General features: G+C 39.8%; 1 protein-coding gene across 1 annotated transcript; it reads right to left on the bottom strand.

Moving 5' to 3' along the window:
- Positions 1 to 1,882: 1,882 nt before the first annotated feature.
- On the bottom strand, positions 1,883 to 21,201 carry acvr1bb (activin A receptor type 1Bb). The gene is made up of 9 exons (XM_083528247.1): positions 21,010 to 21,201; positions 13,766 to 14,011; positions 12,926 to 13,183; positions 12,241 to 12,471; positions 8,853 to 9,020; positions 8,471 to 8,627; positions 8,172 to 8,296; positions 6,804 to 6,934; positions 1,883 to 4,867 (listed from the first exon to the last, which is right to left on the bottom strand). Exons 1-9 carry the CDS (start codon positions 21,074 to 21,076, stop codon positions 4,742 to 4,744), a joined length of 1,509 nt encoding a protein of 502 aa, XP_083384373.1. The 5' UTR covers positions 21,077 to 21,201; the 3' UTR covers positions 1,883 to 4,741.
- Positions 21,202 to 22,137: the final 936 nt, after the last annotated feature.

The following is a 22,137-nucleotide window of genomic DNA, read 5'->3' as shown; positions in this document are numbered from 1 at the left end:
GAACTTCCGATCAGTAATCCAGCGCCTTAACCACTGGAGCTGCCACTCCCCCCGATTGGAAGGTCATGGGTTTTATCCCCAGTATTGCCAAGCTGGCACTCTTGGGGGCCCTTGAGCAAGGCCCTTAATGCTCTGCGGTCTCTGACCCAGCTTCCTAACATCGCTGGGATATGTGAAGAAAGAATTTTACTGTGCTGTAACTGTGACAAGAAAAAAGCACCTTTAGGTTCCTCTCAAGGTTTCTTCCTCTTGCCATCTCAGAGAGATTTTCCTTGCCACTGTTATTACAGGCTTGTTCCTTACGGCATAACTTATAAGGACTGATTTATACATTTGAAAGTTATATTTGTAATCTGTTAAATACTGTTAAGCTGCTTTTGGGATACTGTTTATTGTTAAAAGCACTTTACAAATAAAATTCCACTATTATAATTATTAGAACTATGAGAGTTTTTAAGGCTGATGCTCTTCTCATAATGGCTTCGGTATAAATTCTTCAGATCCACATTCAGGATCAATACCCAGTTATTTGTGATATTAGATTTGGACCAGGAGCTCTAAGGGCGAGTGAGTGAGGATGATTGATCCGTTTACTAAACATTGCCGGCTTTTTCTCGAGGTTTGATGTAATGGTGGGCTTCTGTCCAAACTGTAGGAAAGGTAAATGACCATTCCACTGTTTTCCCAAGTTTGTTTTTTAATTCATAATCATTGGTTGATTTTATTCATAATTAATGAAGTGTATACAATGTGTATATAAATATTTACTTTTTCTATTTTGTCAGTTTATAATGCATGAGCGAAATAAACATTTTCTTTAAAACATGTCTTGGGTTTTGTTGGTTTATTGATATTTTATTGATATTATAATTATATTATCATTTTAAATGACTAGAGGAGTATGGTTCTAGCAAGTTACTTATAGAGTAATACTTCTGTACTCATCACGTTATGACAACTGAAAAATGCTTTGGTGTTCACAGAATGTCGGAACAAGACACCAACTCCTGCGATGAAATTCATGAGCGATTCAGATTTGCAGTTAAAAAGAAAAAACGAGTCTCATGTTAGGACGCGAACAGAAGCCGTGGCGTTCTCTTGTGTTCTTTCTGTGCATTTTAAGAATAAATCATGGGTCCTAAAGTGGTTAAAAAGCTACCACCTACTTGTTCGGCACTCAATCGTCACAAAAATCTTACATCTATTATGCTTTGTGCTTCAAAACCAATCCTGGTGCCATTAGAAGTCCTAGAACAGGGAACACCAACGCGGTGCCCGTGGGCACCAGGTCGCCCGCAAGGACCACATGAGTAGCCCACGGGCCTTTTCTAAAAATAGCTGTTTCCTACTTTAAATCATTGTTGATACTTATGAGAAATCATTAACATGATCAGTGTCTTCACATAGATAAATATCATTAATTATTAATAACATATAATAAAAGGTAAACTGAGCAAATTTGTTATTTCAGATCAAACTGAAAACTGTGTGTATCAAACTGGCAGCCCTTCACATTAATCAGTACCCAAGAAGTAGCTCTCAGTTTTAAAAAGGTTGGTGACCCCTGTCCTAGAAGATTTTTTACTTTCACGTTTTTTTTTTACACAAATATCTAGACTTTTTCAAACCAGGCTCATAACTCTAGTTTTAATTTATTTGGATTTTAATTTTTTTTATTCTCACCGTTTTCAGTCCATCAAACTATTTGTGTGTGTGTGCTTTTGGCATCTCTGATAAAGGCTGATGTGTTACTTTCAAGACACTGAACTGTAATAATGCAAATGATGCACCACTACACGTGTGTACAGTAAGCATGTCCACCACTTAAACCAGTTCTCAGACATTTCAAAAACACTTTAAAAAAAACACAAAGGTGGTCAGATTGTAGGAAAATGTCTTTTATTACTGTATATTACTTATGTACATGATTGGAAACAATTCCTGAAAAGAGCGATTTGGGTTTAGGAGCTCACTGAGATTATACTCAGCAGACAGGTTTTGCGGGGTCAAATATCAGTGTTACATTTACACACCTTTCCTTATAGTAATACGTAGGAACAGAGGCTCGTATCCAGCCCGTGTATTAGAATAACGACGAGGCATTTCAGGCATCATAGCTACACAGGTCTCTTCTGAATTAGAAGCATAACAGGAGCCGACCTAAATTCATAAATATTAGAACCCTGACTATGCTCATGCCTCCAAAACACAGCAGCAGCAGAAACGTCGTCAGGAAGCTATAAATATATGTACATACACTTTCAGCTGGAGAGGTGAACCCAAAGTGAAAGGTAAAAAAAAAAAAGAAAACACCACTACGTAAGAGAAATGAAATCAAACAGACACACAAAAAAATAAGACACCATGAAAAATCTTATCTGTACCTAAAATATGAAAAATATGAATTTTCACGACTGGCTGACTGCACCGTGTGCGCAGTTTCAGGATCAGCAGAGCACAGACAGTAGTGTGTGTGTGTGTGTGTGTGTGTGTGTGTGTGTGTGTGTGTGTGTGTGTGTGTGTGTGTGTGTTTTGCGTTTAGTACTGTAGTGTATTCAGTAGTGTCAAAATCCAGTGTAATAAACACAATACGGGGTTTCCCCCCCAGTCACAACAGTCTTTATAAGAACATAAAAAGACAAGCGACTCTCCATAAATATTATTTTTGGCTTTCACATGCTAAGAGAGGTTTCGAATTTCCTTTAACATGACTACGCGTCCTATTTATACAGTAAGTATCTGTACACGGATCGTTAAGACGGAATATTGTACAGAGAGGAGCTATTAGAGATCAGTAGTACCTGTCAGTGTGCACTCGACACCAAAATCAAGTTCATCACAAAAATACAGCAAGCTTCAAGAATTGTAAATAGGACCCCCCCACAACAACAACAATCCGAAGGAAAAAGATGAATACATACAAACTATTTACATCTTGCATATAAAGAAGAGTGAGGCTGCAGACACAGTAGACCTTCAGCAGTCCACATTTCTTCAGAGACCTGCTGGAATACGGCAGCAACCGGATATGACGTCGTACAGTCGCGACTCGACGTCGCAAAACCAGGCGGCTTTTTGTGTTGTTTTAAAGCAGCGGTGTGTGAGCTCGAGAGTGTCGCTATAATACTTTCTTCCTCTTGTGTTTTCACGAGAGGCCACACCATGATGTTCTACCAATCGCTCGTGTTCGCGATCCAGAATTGACCGAAATGCAAAAAAACGTCTTCGCAGCGAGCGATTTTCGGTTTTGAGTGTGAATGGACGCCGCAAAACAGTGTAGTGTGACCGCAGCCTGAGGGAGAGGGGAGCGGGAGTAGGAGCAGGGCAGTAGTACTGATTAAATAAAAGGTTATTGTGTGGTAAAGTAGTCAAAACGCCAGTGTCAGAAGAGTGAAGGACAGGACTAACTGCTCGTCCCGTCTCCACATGCACACTGCACCAGTGTACTCAGAAAAGCACTAACGCTTTATCGACTTTCTTTTTTTATACCACGATCTCCGAGTTTTACCCAAACCCCAGCGCACTCCCTGGGTATATTGCATAAGCCTTTTGTAGCCTTTTCCTCCACACGGCCAGCGATTTCACGGTTTTAGAGGCATATTGCCGGATAGATACTGTTAAAGTGGTCGTACTTTTGCTACAGGATGCTACAGTGATCGGTGACGATGAGGAACCAGCGTTAACTTCGCGTCGAATTAACCTAAAAACAAAAGAGAATGAGATCTACACGGCTGTACCTTCCGAGAAATATATACGGCTAGCTTTAAGTTATTGAGTAAAAATGACACTAAAGCAAGAAAAAGAGCAAATAGAGAATGCCAAATCTGAAATAAATACGCCATGTGCTCATCGTTCACCAAGCAACATTTCACAGAGACAGTAACTATCACACACACACACACCGTCCATGAATGAATGCAGTAATAAATGAAGAATCAACAAGTTAATTCATGTCTCTTGGAAAAAAAATTTTGTAGTCACAGTCCAGCTTTCAGGAAGTCACTCCAATAAATGATCATATTATATATATATATATATATATATATATATATATATATATATATATATATCCAAATATTTGTCAGCTTTCCCTGGAGTGACCAAACTAATCTGTCCTTTATTTAACCTTAAATTTAAAATCTGAGGTTGGGGTAAAATTATTTGCACCCTGATTATACCAATAATAAAAAATAAAAGCTAAAGCTTAAAATAGCACCTGCATTCAAGTAAAATACTCTGCTAACGTTTAACACGGACGTTCCTACGAGAGCGAGACAGACGGAGTGCCGTAAGATCTGTACAAACCTTCTTGACACACTAACAGCCCGATGCAGTGACTCGCGCTGGGAGTTCACGCGTTACACGTGTTAAGCGTGATCTCCGCTCCCAGCTGCTGATATGGGGCTCATTCAAATATCTGGGGAAAGGAAACTATTAATGCCATGATATTTATAGCTATGGGCTGTTATAGGGGCAGTAGTGTTCACTGTAGATCAGTAGGATCAGAACTTGCAGTCTGTGGCCATACATTAAGAAGAGCTAGAGGAGGAGAAGAGCTCGAGAATATAGAATGCAATACGATTTTGTGAGTAGTTTTGGCTTTGTGGGTGAGGTAGGCCGTGTCGCAGCTCGACTGACGGCGGTACATTTTCTCAAACTGGCAGGAGAGTTTGGAGCAGTAGTAATTTTGTACACTTTCTTTTGTTAGTGATTTCTGACCGTCGCTCTGCTCAGGCTTCTTTTACATCTTGATGTCCTCGTCCACGCTGAGTTGAGACAGGGTCTTTTTGATGCGCAGGGCGGTCAGTCGAGCGGCACCGTTGGCATACCAGCACTCCCTCATAATCTTCCCCATCACACGCAAAGCCTGAGAGACAGGAAGAAGGTGGACAATGAGAGGGAGTGACATTTATATCCCACGATGGAGATGTGTTTAGCCAAACCTTTCCAGAAGTCTTAAAGAATGTTGATCAGTATGAGGTAGTATACTGTGATTTGTTGATAATGTAATAAATTATAGTACATAATTGAGCAAAATAGAGCAATTTACATCACCGTACTGCCATAAATGTACAGTAGATAATGTACGTGGTAGCGGGTATGTGGACGAGTGCCGGTTCACGAGTAGACAGCAAAGCGTTTGCCTGCGGCGCAGATGTGGCAAAAGTACGCACATCCTTCACCCAAGTAGAAGTACAGATACTCATGTTTTAAAAGACTCTGGTAAAAGACTGAAGTACTGACTACACTTTTTCACTCAGGTTAAAGTAAAGAAGTTTGACATGTACTTCTTTAAAAAGTAGCCATTACTCCTATCTGTTTAGTGTCACGCCGAAAACTAGACCTCACATCATATTAATATAAAATAATTTCAAATGTTGTTATCTAATGAATGTGTCCAGGCTGAACAACCACCATATAGAACACAAGCAGAATAAAGATGATGATGATCAGGTGATCAGGAATGTCTCTGTTCTCAGTTACGTTTACATCACTGACTCCCTCTGTCTCATCCACATTAACCCCAGACTTCTTGTTGCCTTCTGCCTCACTAATTGTGAGCTTCGTAAACTAGCCTACGTCGGTGGTGTTAAAGAATTAACAGATTTTATGGTGCATAACTTTGTTATTAAATTCTGATGAGAGATTTTGCTCATCGGCCCAAAAACCAGTAAACAGAAGCTCCAGCATTTTAACCTGCATTTAGAAGGATGTACTGTAACTACTAGTTCAACAGTAAAACACTTGGGAGTTCTTTTAGACAGCAACTTGTCTTTTGAAAATCATATCATCCACATTACAAAAACTGCCTTCATCCAACTTAATAATATTGCTACGCTTGGTAACATGTCTATATCTGATGCAGAAAGTCTCGTCCATGCATTCATGACCTCCAGACTGGACTATTGTAATGCATTAAGTCAAGTCAAGTCAAGTCAAGTCAAGTCAAGTCTACTTCTATAGCGCTTTTCACAATGGAAATTGTCTCAAAGCAGCTTTACAGAATTTGAGAGCTAAGGCATTACTAGGTGGAAGTCCTGCTTCTTTAATAAACAAGCTACAGTTAGTCCAGAATGCAATTCTCACAAGGTCGAGAAAATATGACCATATAACCCCAATCTTATCATCCCTACACTGGCTACCTGTTAAACTTCGAATCGAATACAAACTACTGCTACTTACCCACAAAACACTAAATGATTTGGCTCCCATGTATCTCTCCAGTCTTCAAACACGCTATGATCCGTCATGCTCTTTGAGAACTCAACAACTTTGGACTTCTAGTAGTTCCCGGAATAGCGAAGTCCACTAAAGGCGGTAGAGCATTCTCACATTTAGCTCCTAAACTTTGGAATAGTCTTCCTGACCGTGTTCGTGGCTCAGACACACTCACCCAGTTTAAGCACAGATTAAAGACGTATCTTTATAGCGCGTCCTACAAATAACACACATCACATATTATAGCCTTGTGCTCCAGTACATCTGATCACATGCACATTATAAACTTGTGCTGTTAATATCATGAAAAACAGCTGGAACAACCAGAAATTGCGCAGTAGAAAGTACCAATATTTGTGTGAAACATTTAATAGGTCTAAGTAAAAAGTTAGTCGAAAAATAAATAGTGAAGTACTGATACCAGAATAATCGACAAAAGTACAGTAACAAAGTATAGGTATGCCCATTTTGTCTCATCGCTATCGTCGTCGTAACACCGAAAAGGCGCAAGTCGAACCATCGTAACTCGGGGACCATCTCTATATATGTATATTCATAAACGTGTGCGTGTTGTGTATATATACCTCATAGCTCTGCCACCAGTTTGGTACATTGGGTCGTAACCTCTGGTCACACACCACCTTTCTCATCTCCTCTATGGACGGGTCAGAGGGCACCAGGTCATAGTAGGGGAGCTGGTATTCCTCATGGATACCTGACACACACACAGGAAAAAAATAATGCTACCTAAAAGCATTTCTGAGAAACATTATATGCGTCATGATATGCAGGTAGACACAACTCCTCCCAATAGCTGTTAAATCTAAGACCTGAGTATTGAGGTGTCATATCTGATGACACAGACAATATTCAGACTAGCGCAGCTACAGCTGTTAAATATTTGGTTCAGATGGATAGGAAGGTGTTAACATTTCTGTAAAGCTTCACACAGTATAGTGCTCTATAAGGAGACGTTTATTTATCAATTTTTGGAGTGTCCAGTGTATCAGCGGTGTATAAAGCTTTAATAAGACATATTCCAAGACAAGAACGTCTACAAGACTGTGGGGTTTGCAGTTTATTACCTTGATTGTCTAATTAACAAAATGAGATAAGTGAAAGACGTAAGTGGTAACAGGTACAAACTTGTTCAGTGGGCATTTACCAAAATCGAATGTGATTATAAATAGAAGACCTACTTTGAAGTAGAATCATGATAATGGAGTGCAAACTGCTGTGGGATAAGTAGAATAAGACACTCTGGAATGTAAAGGTAAATAAAAGGGTTTTGTACTTTTCACATGTACTTTACAGCAAAGTGAAATTCTTTCTTCAAATATCCCAACCATGTTAGAAAGCTGGGGTTAAAGCGCAGGATCAGCCATGATACAGTGACCATGAAGTACAAAGGGTTAAGTGCCTTGCTCAAGGGCCCCAAGAGTGGCAGCTTAGTGATATCCAAACTTGAACCCCCATTCTTCCGAGCAGTGAGCTACCGCCTCCCGATGTGCTATTATTAAAAAACAATTAAATATAGGGGTGGAGTTTAGACGCATGCAAGGCATCAGACACCACTAAATTGTTTATTCATTTGCTATAACATTATGCCCATGTTTTATTCCTTATAAATGAATTTTATTCTTTTAGCATTTATTGCTTATGGATATTATAAAACAAACACAAAGTTGTTCACTCTCTAATGTAGCATCTATTTCAAGAATAATAATTAAAAAAAAAAAAAAGTTAATTCCATCTGTTTGCTTGTTTCCCTGGATCTCTGCCTCGTCTTTCCATCAAACGGTTCACATTTTTATTTTCACCCAAGTCCCTTAAGAGCAAACGATTCTACCGTGTTGCTCCGGTTGCATTTAGAAAAATGATGATTCCGCTCGCCTAGCGTGCAGGTGTTTTATAAAGTGAGCTAACAGCCTTTTCTCTCAGGCTGGTCTCACCTCCGGCATTGCAGCGGCGTGCGATCTCCCAGTACACCAGACCCAGAGCGTAGATGTCAGCACATTTAAAGGAGTCAAAGTGGCACATGTTGATAGTCTCATCCAACACCTCGGGAGCCATGTACCTGAAAGACACACATCAAACCGTTTAGATAGAAACACAACCAGTGTATACTGCAACACTTGGTGGGATCTGGCTGACATTTATGTGACAGATTGTTTAAATGTGTGGGTGGGATTTGTGCGTGTGTGCGTGTGTGTGTGTGTGAGTGTGAGTGTGTGTGGTAGAGTCGCGCTACCTCTTGGTGCCTACGCGCTGGTTGGGGGCGATGTCAATGGTATCTGTCACAGACTCATGGCGTACTGCGAGGCCCAGATCAGCAATGGCACACGTGAGATTTTTCTTTACCAGAATGTTCTTTGATTTCAGGTCACGGTGAGCAATACCAGGCTTACCTGAGTGACAGCAGAAAGAATCCTTTTAGATTACAGCATTTAAAGAACATTCTTACCCGATCCGTCTAAATGATGGAATGCTATTTATAATGTTTACTAATAAAAAACAAATGCAACTGGATTAAATAGACATGTGGCACCAGACAGCCCTCACCACCCCTACCTCTTAAAAGAATGGCAAAATGTTTAGGAACATTTCCAAATCTCACACCCGTTTACACATACCCTGAGTGCCCAGGATCTCCATATGCAGGTGTGCCAGGCCACTGGCAGCAGAAAGAGCCAGTTTGATCATGATCTCGATGGTGACGGAGTATCGGTTCAGATAATCAAACAGAGAGCCGTGCTCGTGATAATCAGAAACCAGCCACAACTGAGTCCATGTGCCATTATCTGGAAGAGACAAACAGAGTGATGAACTGAACTTGCATGTTAGCCAGTGTTACATTAGGGTATCTATATCTAGTTAGAAAGCTTCCTAGTATTAGAAAATCATGGTGTATTATAATTTATAGTTTGCTTACACAGTGGCTCATAATAAAATACATACCATGACACCATGACCCATACACTTCCTCATGCAATTATTCAATCAGCCCATCATGTGGCAGCAGCACAATGCAGAAAATCATACAAATATGAGTAATGAAAACACATCACCCATCATAATTCCATTGTCAGTGAATTTGACAGTGGAATAATTGGTGCCAGAGTATTTTAATAACTGCTAATTTTTTAGGATTTCTACACTACAGTCTCTAGAGTTTACTCAGAGTGGTGCAATAAAAGAAACCAGTGAGTCAAATCTGTTTAATGGAAAACACTATTGGTGAGGTCAACCAAGAAAGGTCAGGCTGGTTCAATGACGGAAAGGGTACAGTAACTCAACCATTCTGATGAGCAGAAAAACTAAAGAAATTAAATTAAATTTAACCTCAAGGTGGATAAAAATTAGAAGATCACTGAAGCTGCAGTGGGCACAGGCTCACCAAAAACCTGGACAGTTGATTTCAGACAGATGGCATGGCCAGAATTTGGTAGCGAAAGCATGAATCCAAATGGTCTTGTGTGCCATAGCCTGTAAAGCATTGTCGCTGACTAGATGTAATCCTACAATGCCACAATTTACCATCTTCTAATGGCTCCTTCCACCATAATAATTCACCATTACACAAAGAAAAAAAGTCTGGATAACAAAAAACATGACAACAAGTTCAATGTTCTTCCTTCCTAACAGATGAACAGATCTGAAGCTAAGTCAATCAAATATGGAATGTGGACCAAATGGGAGATCCACAGCATAAAAGTGCAACTGAAAAATCTGCAAGAACGGTATGAAGTAATCATCTCAACATTTTGGGGAATCATTGCCATGAAAGATCTGTAGGACCTTACCAATATCAGTACAGGGTTCTTAAAGTTCCTATATCGTGGTAATTATATGTCAGTGTGGTATTTTGATAGAACAAATGAAGGGCTGCTTTACACCTTTGTATTATTTGCCCTTCTGGTTACATAACCTTGTTACATTAATACTACATGAAATGTCTTGAGGAGATCTCTGATCATTCAGTCACAAAGTAGCTTACAATATGGTAAAGTCAGGTAGTGATGTACGATGAGGAGGCCTGGGGTGCAATCAGCATTCCAATTCATCCCAAAGGTGTACAATATGGTTGAGGTCAGAGCTCTAAAGCAGACCATTCAAGATCTCCCACTCTAACGCATGTAAGCCATATCTACATAGAGCTTGCTTTGTGCATAGGGACACTGTCATGCTGAAACAGGTTTGGGTCTCAACTGGAGGGAAAATCTGATACTAATGTATCCAAATACATCTAATATAATTGTGTGCCTCCAATTTTGTGGTAACAGTTTGGGGACCAGCCACATATGGCTGGAAAAAAAAAATCAGGTGTCCCAATACATGTGGTGTCTACTTGGTGAAATTACTCTTAGTTTGCCCTTAGACAGAGATCACAGAGATGGTGGAATTTGAATTCCAACAATATCACAGCATTATGTGTGTTGGCTGATTTAAAGGGGTGGCATATTTAAAAAAAAAAACAAAAAACAAATATGTAATTTTAAATAATTTTGTGTCCATCACAATGCATATGCACAAAAAGAGTGGTCTACATGCATGTGTTTTTTCCCCACACATTCCAAAAACGACAACCGAATTGTTTTCATTAGTAAAGTATACGTCATGTTTCTGCTAGACTTGTGCTTTATTTGCATCCTCGGACTGAGTGGTCTCACTTAAAACCAAATTAGAGATGTAGTTTAGTGTAACAGCTAAAAGTGTGTTTGGGTATTCACGTGCGTGCGTGTTTTAGTTCTGCAGTTCTCCACAAACGTATTGAACTGTACAGCAGTCACTCTGCTCTGGGCACATAATGGGGTTTGAGAAGTGCTATTATTTTCTTGGGGGGGGGGGGGGTTTCAGCCATTTGTGAGGTGTTCTTGCAGAAGCTCACATTTTAATAATTAATCAATAATTACTACTTAATGCATAGCTTGTAATTCACATTGCCCAAGATAGCCAGGCAAGTTTGCTAGTAGCTCTCTCCATTTCATGTTCTGTGTTATTGGTATTGGTTGCTATAGGGCCTGAGAGATGCTTAGCCTTAACTGCCAAAAATGTAGGCATTTGCAGCCCTTTAACAAAGCTCCATCAGCTGTGCACTGAACTTATCGATTTTGACCACTTACAGGACGCAGCTGGCGGCTCGTAGGTCCCCTGCACCCGGTGTAAAGCTAAGCCTATGCAAATTCATTGTCAGCAGCTAGAAAAAGCAGGTCTAGACCTTGATTCTAAGGCTTCCCACAACCCAACCTGACCAGGCAGCAAAATGGTCAAAGTGAAACAAAACCGTGGATACATCCACTTTATAATAAATAAATATGTATAAATATAATAAATTCAGCCATTTATTACCAGATATTATTCACACTCACACACACACGCACGCACGCACGCACGCTCTACAACAAGTGATTCTTGAGTGTCACATTGCTGGGACAAGCATACCAGTTCAAAGTTCTCTCCTTTAGGTGCTCTAACCCCTCTGATAATCAGAAGAGACCAAGTTTTTTAAAACTTGGAGAACTGTGCGTTCAACCAAAAACTGTTTCTTTTTGCAAGACACATACAGGCTTCACCCAAATCTAGGATCTCATCTTCAGATTAAATTCTCAGTAGAGTTCATCAACACTTAGGAATGTCACTTATTTTACTGGCAAACAGCTGAATTTAGGAAGAACGATACATTTTCCAGCCCATTCACCCGCATCACACACCAGCAAGCTGCGACTGGGCCACTCTTTTCCAATGTCAATTTCTAAAAATGCCAGGCCTACTGACCGCAGTTGCAGCATTGTTGCCTTTGGGGCTGCTAGTACCAGCTTTTTAAATCTAGGTAACCAGCCTGCTGGAGACATATGACCTTCCTCACAAGGGGGGTATCTTTTAAATCTCTCTGCCAATTTACTAATAAGCACAGTTCTTTAAAAAATATAAAAAAATAAAAACCCTCGCAGAATGCATTAACCCACAACTGGTCTCTCACACTGCGGTATGCATTTCCACCTGGGCTTTCTGTTAGTTTACCTTTGTTGTCAGCTGCAATGAAGCCCAGGATGTTCTCATGTCGTAGCATGATGGTCTGATAGATCTCAGCTTCGCGAAACCAGGAGCGTTCTTCTCGAGAGGAGAAAATCTTCACGGCCACGTCTCCTCCTCTCCACTTTCCCCTCCACACCTCTCCAAAGCGGCCTTTCCCTATGATCTCCTGCAGCACAATAGTCCGGGCTACTGTTCTCTGCACAAACAGAGGTAGACCTGTCCAAAGAGGGAAAAAAAACAAATGGGCAAAGAAAAAGAGAGAACACAAGACTAGTTTAGATCTTTATGCAGTTACTTGGTGCAGAGAACACCACTTTAGTCCGCTTGTGTACTTGCAAAACTCCAATGATCATAAAAGGTCTAATATCTTTGTTATACATGTGATATTAAACACAAGGTCATTAGTGTTTGACTAACAAAGGTGAACATATGATACACGTATTATTTAGCCTACCAAGTAAATAAAAGCTCGATCATGTTTCCCAAACCCATGTTTTGATTGGAAACTGACTGATGATGTTTTAAAAGTGACTAAAAAGATTATGACTGCTTTGTGTTACACTTTATCTTGATTGGAATTTTTGTCAGTATTTCTACATGCACCTTAAGGTGCATTGTTCCACCATAAAACAGATGGAAAAAAGTTGGTTGAACTAAAGCTAATGCTGACCTGAACCAGAGCCAGATGTGGACAGGTCGTAGATGAGGTCCTGTAGAGTTTTATCCTTGGCCAGGTACAGGTGCTCAGTGCTGGGATCCTCCACCTCCAGTCTCTGTCTGTGGCCATAGGCTCTCTGGTGGTGTTGAAAAAGGAAGAGGCCCAGCAGCACCAGTAAAAACAGTGCAAACAGGGGACCTGCAACCACGGCGACCAGCTCCACCGGCCCCCAGCCACCCATCATGGCCGAAGAGTTAGGCTGTACAGTCACTAAAGAGGCATGACAGGTCAAAAACCATTAATTAAATCCTAACACCAATATAGTATTAATTTTTCTATCACTAAAATTATTCTCTATTTCAGTAGGCATTGATTTTCAGAAGCTATAACAATGGTCCTGACTGCATGGTGTTCTTTCATGTACTCATTGCAGCAGGTTTATAGTATGTGCACGAAAATATAGATGGCGCTTGCTTCACGTAACCTGCTTTTTTCTGTGTATAATTCAGCTTAATGGTGAATGTTTTCTGTTTATTTGAGCATTTTTGGAAGAAGCTAAGCAATTATCTGAGGTAAAACATTTTTAGCTTTAAGATAAAGAAACAATATAGACTGCTGACAGAATGACTTTTTGCAGCTGTTCAATAAAAATAATAAATTGAAGTGTTTCACGTATGTTACATAACATTAAACATGACTATAAATGGATAAAAAAAAAAAAAAAAGTATGAAAGAGCATTCTTGAAGTTTATTTTCAAAATAGCTGTGCTGTAAGTGGGTGCAGATTTTAGAGCAAAATCAACTTTACGGTGGTATCTTGACTCCACCCTGCGTGGCACGTATGACACTTACCCGAGTGCACCTTGAGGTCGAGACTGTTGCAGTAGTCTGTATAGCAGCAGTGGATGTTGAGCAGCCCCTCGGCACTTAAGCAGAAGAAGGGTTGCCCAGGAGGGACCAGCTTCTCTTTATCGATGCAGATTCGAACATGCTGCTCCTGGCCATCAATAAGAGAAGTCGAAGCCATGCAGGCTCCCGTCGTCTCACAGCGGTAGCCATTCTTTTCACACTGAGACGTAGTGCAGTTACACAACAGACCTAGAGAGAGAACGAGAGAGACACAGACTTGTGAAAAAACACTTTTCAAAAATCTGCTGCTCACAATCTCTTCATTGAACAGGGAGTACAGAGATTTTAGCACACTGCTGTATCGCTTTCAACCACCACCTGACGTTTTATCCATCGCACATTTAAAAACATGAACTCAGCTAATGGCACTTGGGATCGTGTCTGGATTTTATTTCTAAATAACTTCCCCAAACGAACAACCATAATGAATACAAATACATTTCTCATGCAACCATGCAATTGATAACACCAACATGGACGAAATTAAGTGAATTAGCAAACAATTTAAACCCCATGAATAATATGATTCAAAATACCAAGAAAAACAAACATAAAAGATTAGTTTTGCTGCATTTGTTCCATAGAAATCGGTGTTTTGTTTTTTTTCTGGAAAAACAGAACAGCACACCGTCTCTCTAGACATCAACAGGTTCAAGTTAGAAAAAAGATGAAACATATAGAAGTGAACCAGTGGCAAAAATAACCGTAGTTTTTGGTCAACTGTGAAAATGTTCTCAGAAAAACAGGATACGGAGCAAAAGGACAAATATACTGTACATGAGGATCAGACAGTGTCAGCTCATGAAATGTTTTGACTGAATAAGAACAAAGTCAAACCACGTGTCCATGTTCCTTGGCCAGACTGCACAATCTAGTGCCAAATCTAGGATGTCTGTGTTGTGGCTCTTAAAAAAAAAAAGAAAAAAGTAATTTATCTTCTCTGACAGAATGGTGCAGCCTGGAACATTTGGTCTGTGTTCAATTGATTTAAATGGAGGCACAAAATAACTACACCATATCCTTAAACATCGGGTCGTTTTCATGAATCTCTGTTATTTAATTTGACAAAGAAATACACCAGAGACGGAAAAGTCAAGTACTATTACAAAGGCAATGCCCACATGAACAGGCTGAAGAGGCACAAAGCTGATTTCCTGTCTAAATATGGCACAGAAATCTTTTCATACTTCAATTGCTTTCATATATGGTCTTGGATCAGATACAGAGTTGATATGTTGCTATTTGACAATAATGAGAATGGCTAAGTTTAAAACTTCTGTGACTGCACTATATGGACAAAGGTTTGTAGACACCTGACCACTAGATATCGTATGTGCTTTTTGGACATTCCATTCCACATTTAGTCTTCTTTTACAATTCTAATAACTTCCACTCTTCTGGCAAGATGTTTCAATACATTTTAGAGTTGAGATTTGTGCTCATTCACCTACAAGGGCATAGTAAAATCAGGTACTGATGTAGATGATGAGGTCGGAAGTGCAGGCAGCGTTATAATTCATCCCAAAGGTGTTCAATAGGGTTGAGGTCAGAGTTTTATAGCCAGAGACTCAAGATCTTCCATTGCAAACCAAGTAAACCATATGTTCATGGAGCTGGCTTTGTGCACAGAGGCATCGTCATGCTAGAACAGGTTTGGGTCTCCTAATCCAAGTAAAGGGAAATTTTAATGCTACCGCATCCAAATTCATTCTATACAACTATGTGCTTCCAATTGTGTGGTAACACTTTTTGGAAAGAGCCACAAATTACCGGAGAGGACATGTGTCCCCGTAACATATAGTGTTTATTCAATGGACATGAGTATTGATTTATTCGACCGGTAGTAGGGAACCCATTTCAAGTAAATCTGAAACAACTGGCTAAGAAACACATACATGAGAGAACTTCCTGTTAGACAGGAGCATTTAAATTAAAAGGCACATGTGGGTCAATTGTGGTTACAAACATCAACCAGTATTATAGGCCAAACCAATCAAAGCAAAAAATCTTATTGTACAACCAAAACTGGGAGAATCGATTACACTGTCCTAAAACGGTGCAATTACTAGAGCTCATATCCTGACTCAAAACTAACATTTTAAGAAAACACATTCAATTCTGCTGGAATTACAAAAATTAAGATCTCTCTGATGAACATCTGTGTGTGTATTTAAGTGTGTGTGGCCCTGTGTTTAAGGCATTGGACTTTGGATCGGAAAGTCACAAGTTTAAATCCCACCAACACCACCAAGCTGCCACTTCTGGGCCCTTGAGCAAGCCCCCTAACCCTCCCCTGCTCAGTCACTATGTCGGAAATGTGTGTTCACATTAATCTGCGTACTTTATCTACATGCACTTCCTGGAAACTGAGGACTGTTTTACTGTTTCAGGTTTTTGCGTCACATTTTGTTTGGTCGTACAACGAAAGAAGTGTTTGGTCACTGTACATTCTTTGACATGCTCTGATCCCTTGTGCTTTACAGCTTTCTGCCACTGTTGGTTTGAAAACTGCAGGTACTTCGACATAATGCTTTTAATAACTGTAGCATTTAATTTTTATATCCAAAAGACACAGACGCACTTTGGTATTTCCCCGCATTCACAGTCATACTCATACTTTTTTATGAGCACGCACGCACACACAAACACACACACACACACACACACACACCTGTCAGTATGGCCTGCAGGACAGTTTGCTGTAATAAACAGCGCTGATTGTTGTTTAAGGAAATGGCAGACACAAAGTCATAAAGAAGGACACATTCTGTATACAGGAATGTTAACATTTACGATTCACAAAAGGCACATTTTAACTGAACACACAAACACACAATTAAATCTTGACTGATTAGTGCATATTTTATAGATCATGAGACAATCCTTTTCTTTCTCTACACTTTGGCCTATCAAGCACTTTGGTAGAGAACTTGGATCCTTGAATTCATTTGTGAACTCCAATCTGCATATTGTGGTCTCAAAGTTTCTTCTTCCAAAGTCTTCTTAGAATGGTGGAGTATGGTGGATTGTAGCTGTTGTTGAGGAGGTCTCTGCCTGTTGCTTTTAGCTTTTTCTTCACAGTTCTCACATTGTTTCGGTCACAAACTGTTGTTTATTTTCTTGGTCCACATATGCAGTTACTGGTTCTTAGTACATCAGTGATTCCTTGCTTTTTCAGGACGCTTCAAATTGTTGCACTGGCCATGTGTAAGAGTTGTGCACTGGTTGTGCGAAGGTTCTAATAGATTTTCTCTCTTTGCTTGGGTTTTAAATGACTAGCTTCTCTCCCATAGACATCTTTCTAGTCTTTAAGTTGGTTTGGTTTTTTTAACAAATGCAGTATTCGCAGGAGAAACTCAGGGTCCAAACTAAGAGTAGCCAGTCGGAGCTATTAACTGTTAAAAAGATCGGTCACACAGAACACACCTGAGCAACAAGAAACACCTAAAAGTCACATTCCAATATTTTTGAATACCTAAAAAAAGCGTGGGTGCATGCAAACATCTAGATTGAATTATCGAGAAATGAAAGCTGAAATTTTGATCTATTGTTTCATTCGTCTTGATCTAAAAACCCACGTCTTCAATGTACTGTATAGCAAAAACAAAAAAATATATATTGGACTTGTGAATAATGAAGGCAGCCTCCATTGTAGGCAAATGCCTGGAAATTGAATACACTGAGGACTAACTTCCTTTGGTGCACACTGAACAGCCTATTTAAGAGACAGTGTGATGCAAAAATAGGACACTTGGATTGCAAAATAAGCCTTTATACTTCACCTGTGTGTGTGTGTGTGTGTGTGTGCGCGTGTGTGTTTATATGCGTGTCTCCTCACATATCTGAACCAGCGTCGCCACTCTTATTCCCAGCTCTGCTCTGTCAGCAATCTTTAAAAGTTCAGAGACAGAGGATGGAGCCGGTAAATGCACACCTATACACTACAAAGAAAGCCGGCCTGTTCGAATTTCTCAACATCAACCACAGACTCGAGATGTCAGAACCCTTCTGTGAGCGTGTGTGTGCTTGAAAACTGAAGTCGGGTTGTTCGGTCGTGTGTGTAGGAAGGAATGTTTTCATATGTACGAGCATGCCTTCGCCCCTTTATTTTCTCCTACACTCCAGGAAAAAAAATGAGCATTGTATTAGTGTTATAGCCACACATTAAAGGAATTAGAGGAATGTTCCTATTCTTAACCGTAACCTTTATCTGCTGCATGTGGATCATGTGTAATCACATAGATAGGAATTGAGTCTCAGTACTGAGTAAAAGTAAAAAAAAAACTGATTCAGTGAAACTTTTCTATAATGGAATTTCTATCGAGTGCGTAGTTGAACACTTTCGTCCATTATTCACTCAAAAATAATGTAAATTAAGCGATAAGTCTGCATTCATTATTCTTTCACAGATGGGTGTTTAAGGGACCCATTTCTCCCCATGTGTTATGAATATTTCAATGTTGGAAGTTGGATTAAACTACACAAGAACTCTGGCAAAACATTCCATCACGTCAGTCTCCTGTCCTCCCATTATAAGCCCTGAATTGTTCAACTGTAAGAGCTGTCATATTGAATTTTCTAAACATCTAAACATCTACACACAGTCATTTTTTAATTGCTTCCTGAGAAATCTCCCATAGTCTTCTCAGGAAGAATACAGGTGTTTCACATAGAGTGACTCGTCCAGCTTACTCATGGAGAAACTATATACAAGCCAGTCACAAGGTGGCCGTGATCCGAATGATCCACACGCCAGTGTGATGTGACATGTTGACTGATTTGCTATGGCGATAGTAAACAAAACCTCTCTGAAGTTTCGGCTACTGACTGAAACCATCACATCGCTCGATGTGTTAAAAACCCTATTCACCTTTGGATTCATTTTTACTCATTCATAAAATTTGATTATTCATTGTTCATTATTTATAATAATAAACATTTCAATAATTTTGTAATTATTCATTAAATATAGCTAAGATAGTTATCTCATCCAAATCCAACACATTTCTTTCAAAAATCGAACAAGCTGACCAGCAAAGTAACTCCATATACAGTTCAAATTTAATCCATCAGTAAAGATGTTCTTACTGGAAACATTTTTCTGCACCTATTCCTCAGTGTGATGGTACTTAATACTGGACAATACCGGTCTAAACTACATACATTTAAGAGATTATACGTAAGCAATCAAGCTCAGAGCGTAGGTCAAGGCTACAGATACTAATGATCCAGCTCAGCCCCGAATGATGCTTCGGGTTTAATCAAAGTGAAAACAGTGCGTTTGCACTAAATAAGGTGTCTAGAGTACACAGGAATTGCTATTGTCATAAGCATGTTCACATTGTAAAGACAATCCCAGCTCGCTTGGGCACCTGTTTCAATCACATCCTAATGACACCGAATGTGGTCAGACAAAATTACTCACCTGGGAGAACTCTTCACGTACTACACACAACCCCTGGAGTAGATTTTCAAGCGTCTTACTATGCTATGAAAGTGTGCACAGTAACGAGGCTAAAACCCCACTACTTCCCCTGTACCTGTCTACTCAGGTGCTCTACTGATGTCAGCCCTAAACCACAAAAATGTGTAGAATGTATAAAGGCTTTCAGCGAGAGAAGACGAACGCATCATAATATGCTCATTAACCCTAAACGCTGCCATTTTACTCTCACCAGCATTTTTCAGCTGTGTGTGTGTGTGTGTGTGTGTGTGTGTGTGTGTGTGTGTGTGTGAAGCTTTAAACAAGAATCAATGTTAATAGAGAAATGATGAAAAAACACTCGGAGTAAGACCTACACCATGATGCAAACCTTCTGCTATCCTGGCTATGTATTAGGGCAAATTTGAAGATCTCAGATTGTGCGTCAGTCTGTATGTAAACCAGCGTGAGCATGTGTGCTGCTGTTTTTACTTCTTTATATATGTATTTATGTCTGGTTCATTTTCCAGTTGAATTCACTACCGAGAGGGACGAAGGCTCGCTATACGTACTAGATTACATACACCGGCATGTTCTTAGTCATGACAACAGAGGGAGAAGGGAGGAGGTGCAGAGGGAGAGTGTATTATTGACCGGGTGTAAGATGATGCTCTGATTTGCTGCGCCCACAATACAGGCAAGTATGGAACGAGAAAGAAAGGCAGGGGAGGGGAAGAGGAAATAAGCGAGAAAGAGAGAACGCAAAAGGAAGGGTGGGAGTGAGTGCGTGCGTGCGTGCGTGCAGGGGTTTGTGTCCATTTCAAACCCCCAATGCAGGATCCACGTTTTTTTTAAAAAGCATTAAGAAATAGATATTAGTGATTGGTGAGGATCACGTGGTGATTTTGCCCTCATGTTTAAGTCCCAGCCCTCATCACAGGCTGTAACACAGTCCGGCTTGGATGGTATAGCCATCTCAAAGCGGATCATGTTTCTCAGGCAAACACACAAACACACACACACACACAGTGACCATGCGGACCTCAGGGCTCCATTGTGCTCCAGTACTAATGTGTTCACCAGGAAGCAGGGAGTGAAGCGTGTCATCTTCCAGTGCAAAGATACAGAGACAGAGTCTGATCTCAAAGATACAGAGTCTGATCTCTGGGATTATATCGCAAAAACATGTCCTCCAAGTCCTTTTTTTAAAGAGATTGTAGAGATCACACTATGAGGGACGAGTGTCAACGCAGAAAATGAACAAAAGTAATAAACAGTGGGATACATCCTGTAGTGTACAGGAAGGTCTTGAGGCATGTAGTAAAGATTTATAACACGAGTCTGAATATTGAGCTAGCACTGCTTCTATAAAGACGCTTCTACTGTTACACACGAGTAATAATAAAACACAATATAAACACACAAACAATCCGTTGCGCCACAGAGCTCGATGTTAGCATGTGCTAACTTACTAGCCTCGGTTTTATCTCCTGAGATATCGCTGAGGAAGATTAGCTTTAAGAGAACGTCGACTAACATCGAGCAACCGAACAACACATGTTTATTAAGTACACTCCGAAACACAGCAGCTCCAGACCCCAAACCGGAAGAGAGAGAAGCCCTGTGTGCTAGCGGTTTAGCACCCGAGCTTCCGAATCCGAGGCGCGCCATGTTGTTGTAGCCGCTGCCAAATTCAGCGCGACCGAATAAATAAACACGGAACCCAAAATGTGTGCGAGGTGAAATCGTCCATCTACACACTCACCGTCACACCGTGCTCCAAACAGCACCCACACCGCCAGGCACACGCTCAGGAGTCGGCCTTTATCCATCCTCAGAGTCCCATCGCATTACATTGGAGTGTTTAAAGTGCGATATTGACAGGAGAGAGCTCGAGCTTAAACCATCAAACACACACATACACATACACTCATATACGCACACACACATATACGCACCGTCAGAGCCAGGCGGACTTAAAGGCATGGGCGATTTAAAGGGGAGTAATTGATGTTGTTAAGCCATGTGAGCCGATCAAATTCGAACTCCTCTTTAATAACACAGTGCTGTTGATTTATTAGTAATAAACGGATAACTTTTTTATAAATGGTTTATAACATAAAAAGAAAATCTCAGGTTTATTAAGTAGAAACGAGGTCTAATGAACAGGGACTTATAATATATGGAGGTTCTGAGGTGCACACACTTTTTTTTTCTTCCAAAAATCAAATTTGATTGAAATTTGATCAATCTGCATCTTACTATTATAATTGTTTCGTTTCGTTGGTGATTTATTATATAAAAACAAAACAATAAATAGAAAACATGACACTGTTTATCTAATGCAGTTTACTTTTCAAAGAAACGTATAGTACAATGAAAAGCAATCCAAATTATTGTACTATAGAGTTCAGTGCCGAATACAGCTATTTGGTGTATTTATCTCTTATGAGAGACATGAAGTTGGTCCTTTTTATTTTTTGTACAAGTTTCGCCAAATTGTATTTTTTCCCCATTTTTCCCCTCCTTCTCACATATGACATTGCCAAATTAAAGGTCACCAAATGTGGCTCAAGTTCTGGCATTTCTGCTCTAGTGATCTTATAGTCAATAAACAGATTGCAAAAAATATTTAAAATAATTCAATTAAAATACACAAATAACATTGATAGAAGAAGTCGGCTAGTTTTCCACTTTAAAAAAGTATTTTTCTCTCAGACCTTCCATAAAATGAATGTCACCATAAAGGTTTAAGACATGCAGTTATTGCACTGTAAAATGTGACATGGTTTGTATATAACACTACAGATTATACATTTCCTTGTCTTTAATTATGTGTACAATCTTTTGAATGGTAAACTTCGTTCAATTTGGTTATGTTTTAAAGAAACAG

This window comes from Silurus aristotelis (genome assembly GCF_946808225.1).
Source record: "Silurus aristotelis genome assembly, chromosome: 2".
NCBI lineage: Eukaryota > Metazoa > Chordata > Actinopteri > Siluriformes > Siluridae > Silurus > Silurus aristotelis.
Note: the sequence above shows the minus strand (reverse complement) of the source record. Positions and strands in the feature narration are given on the sequence as shown.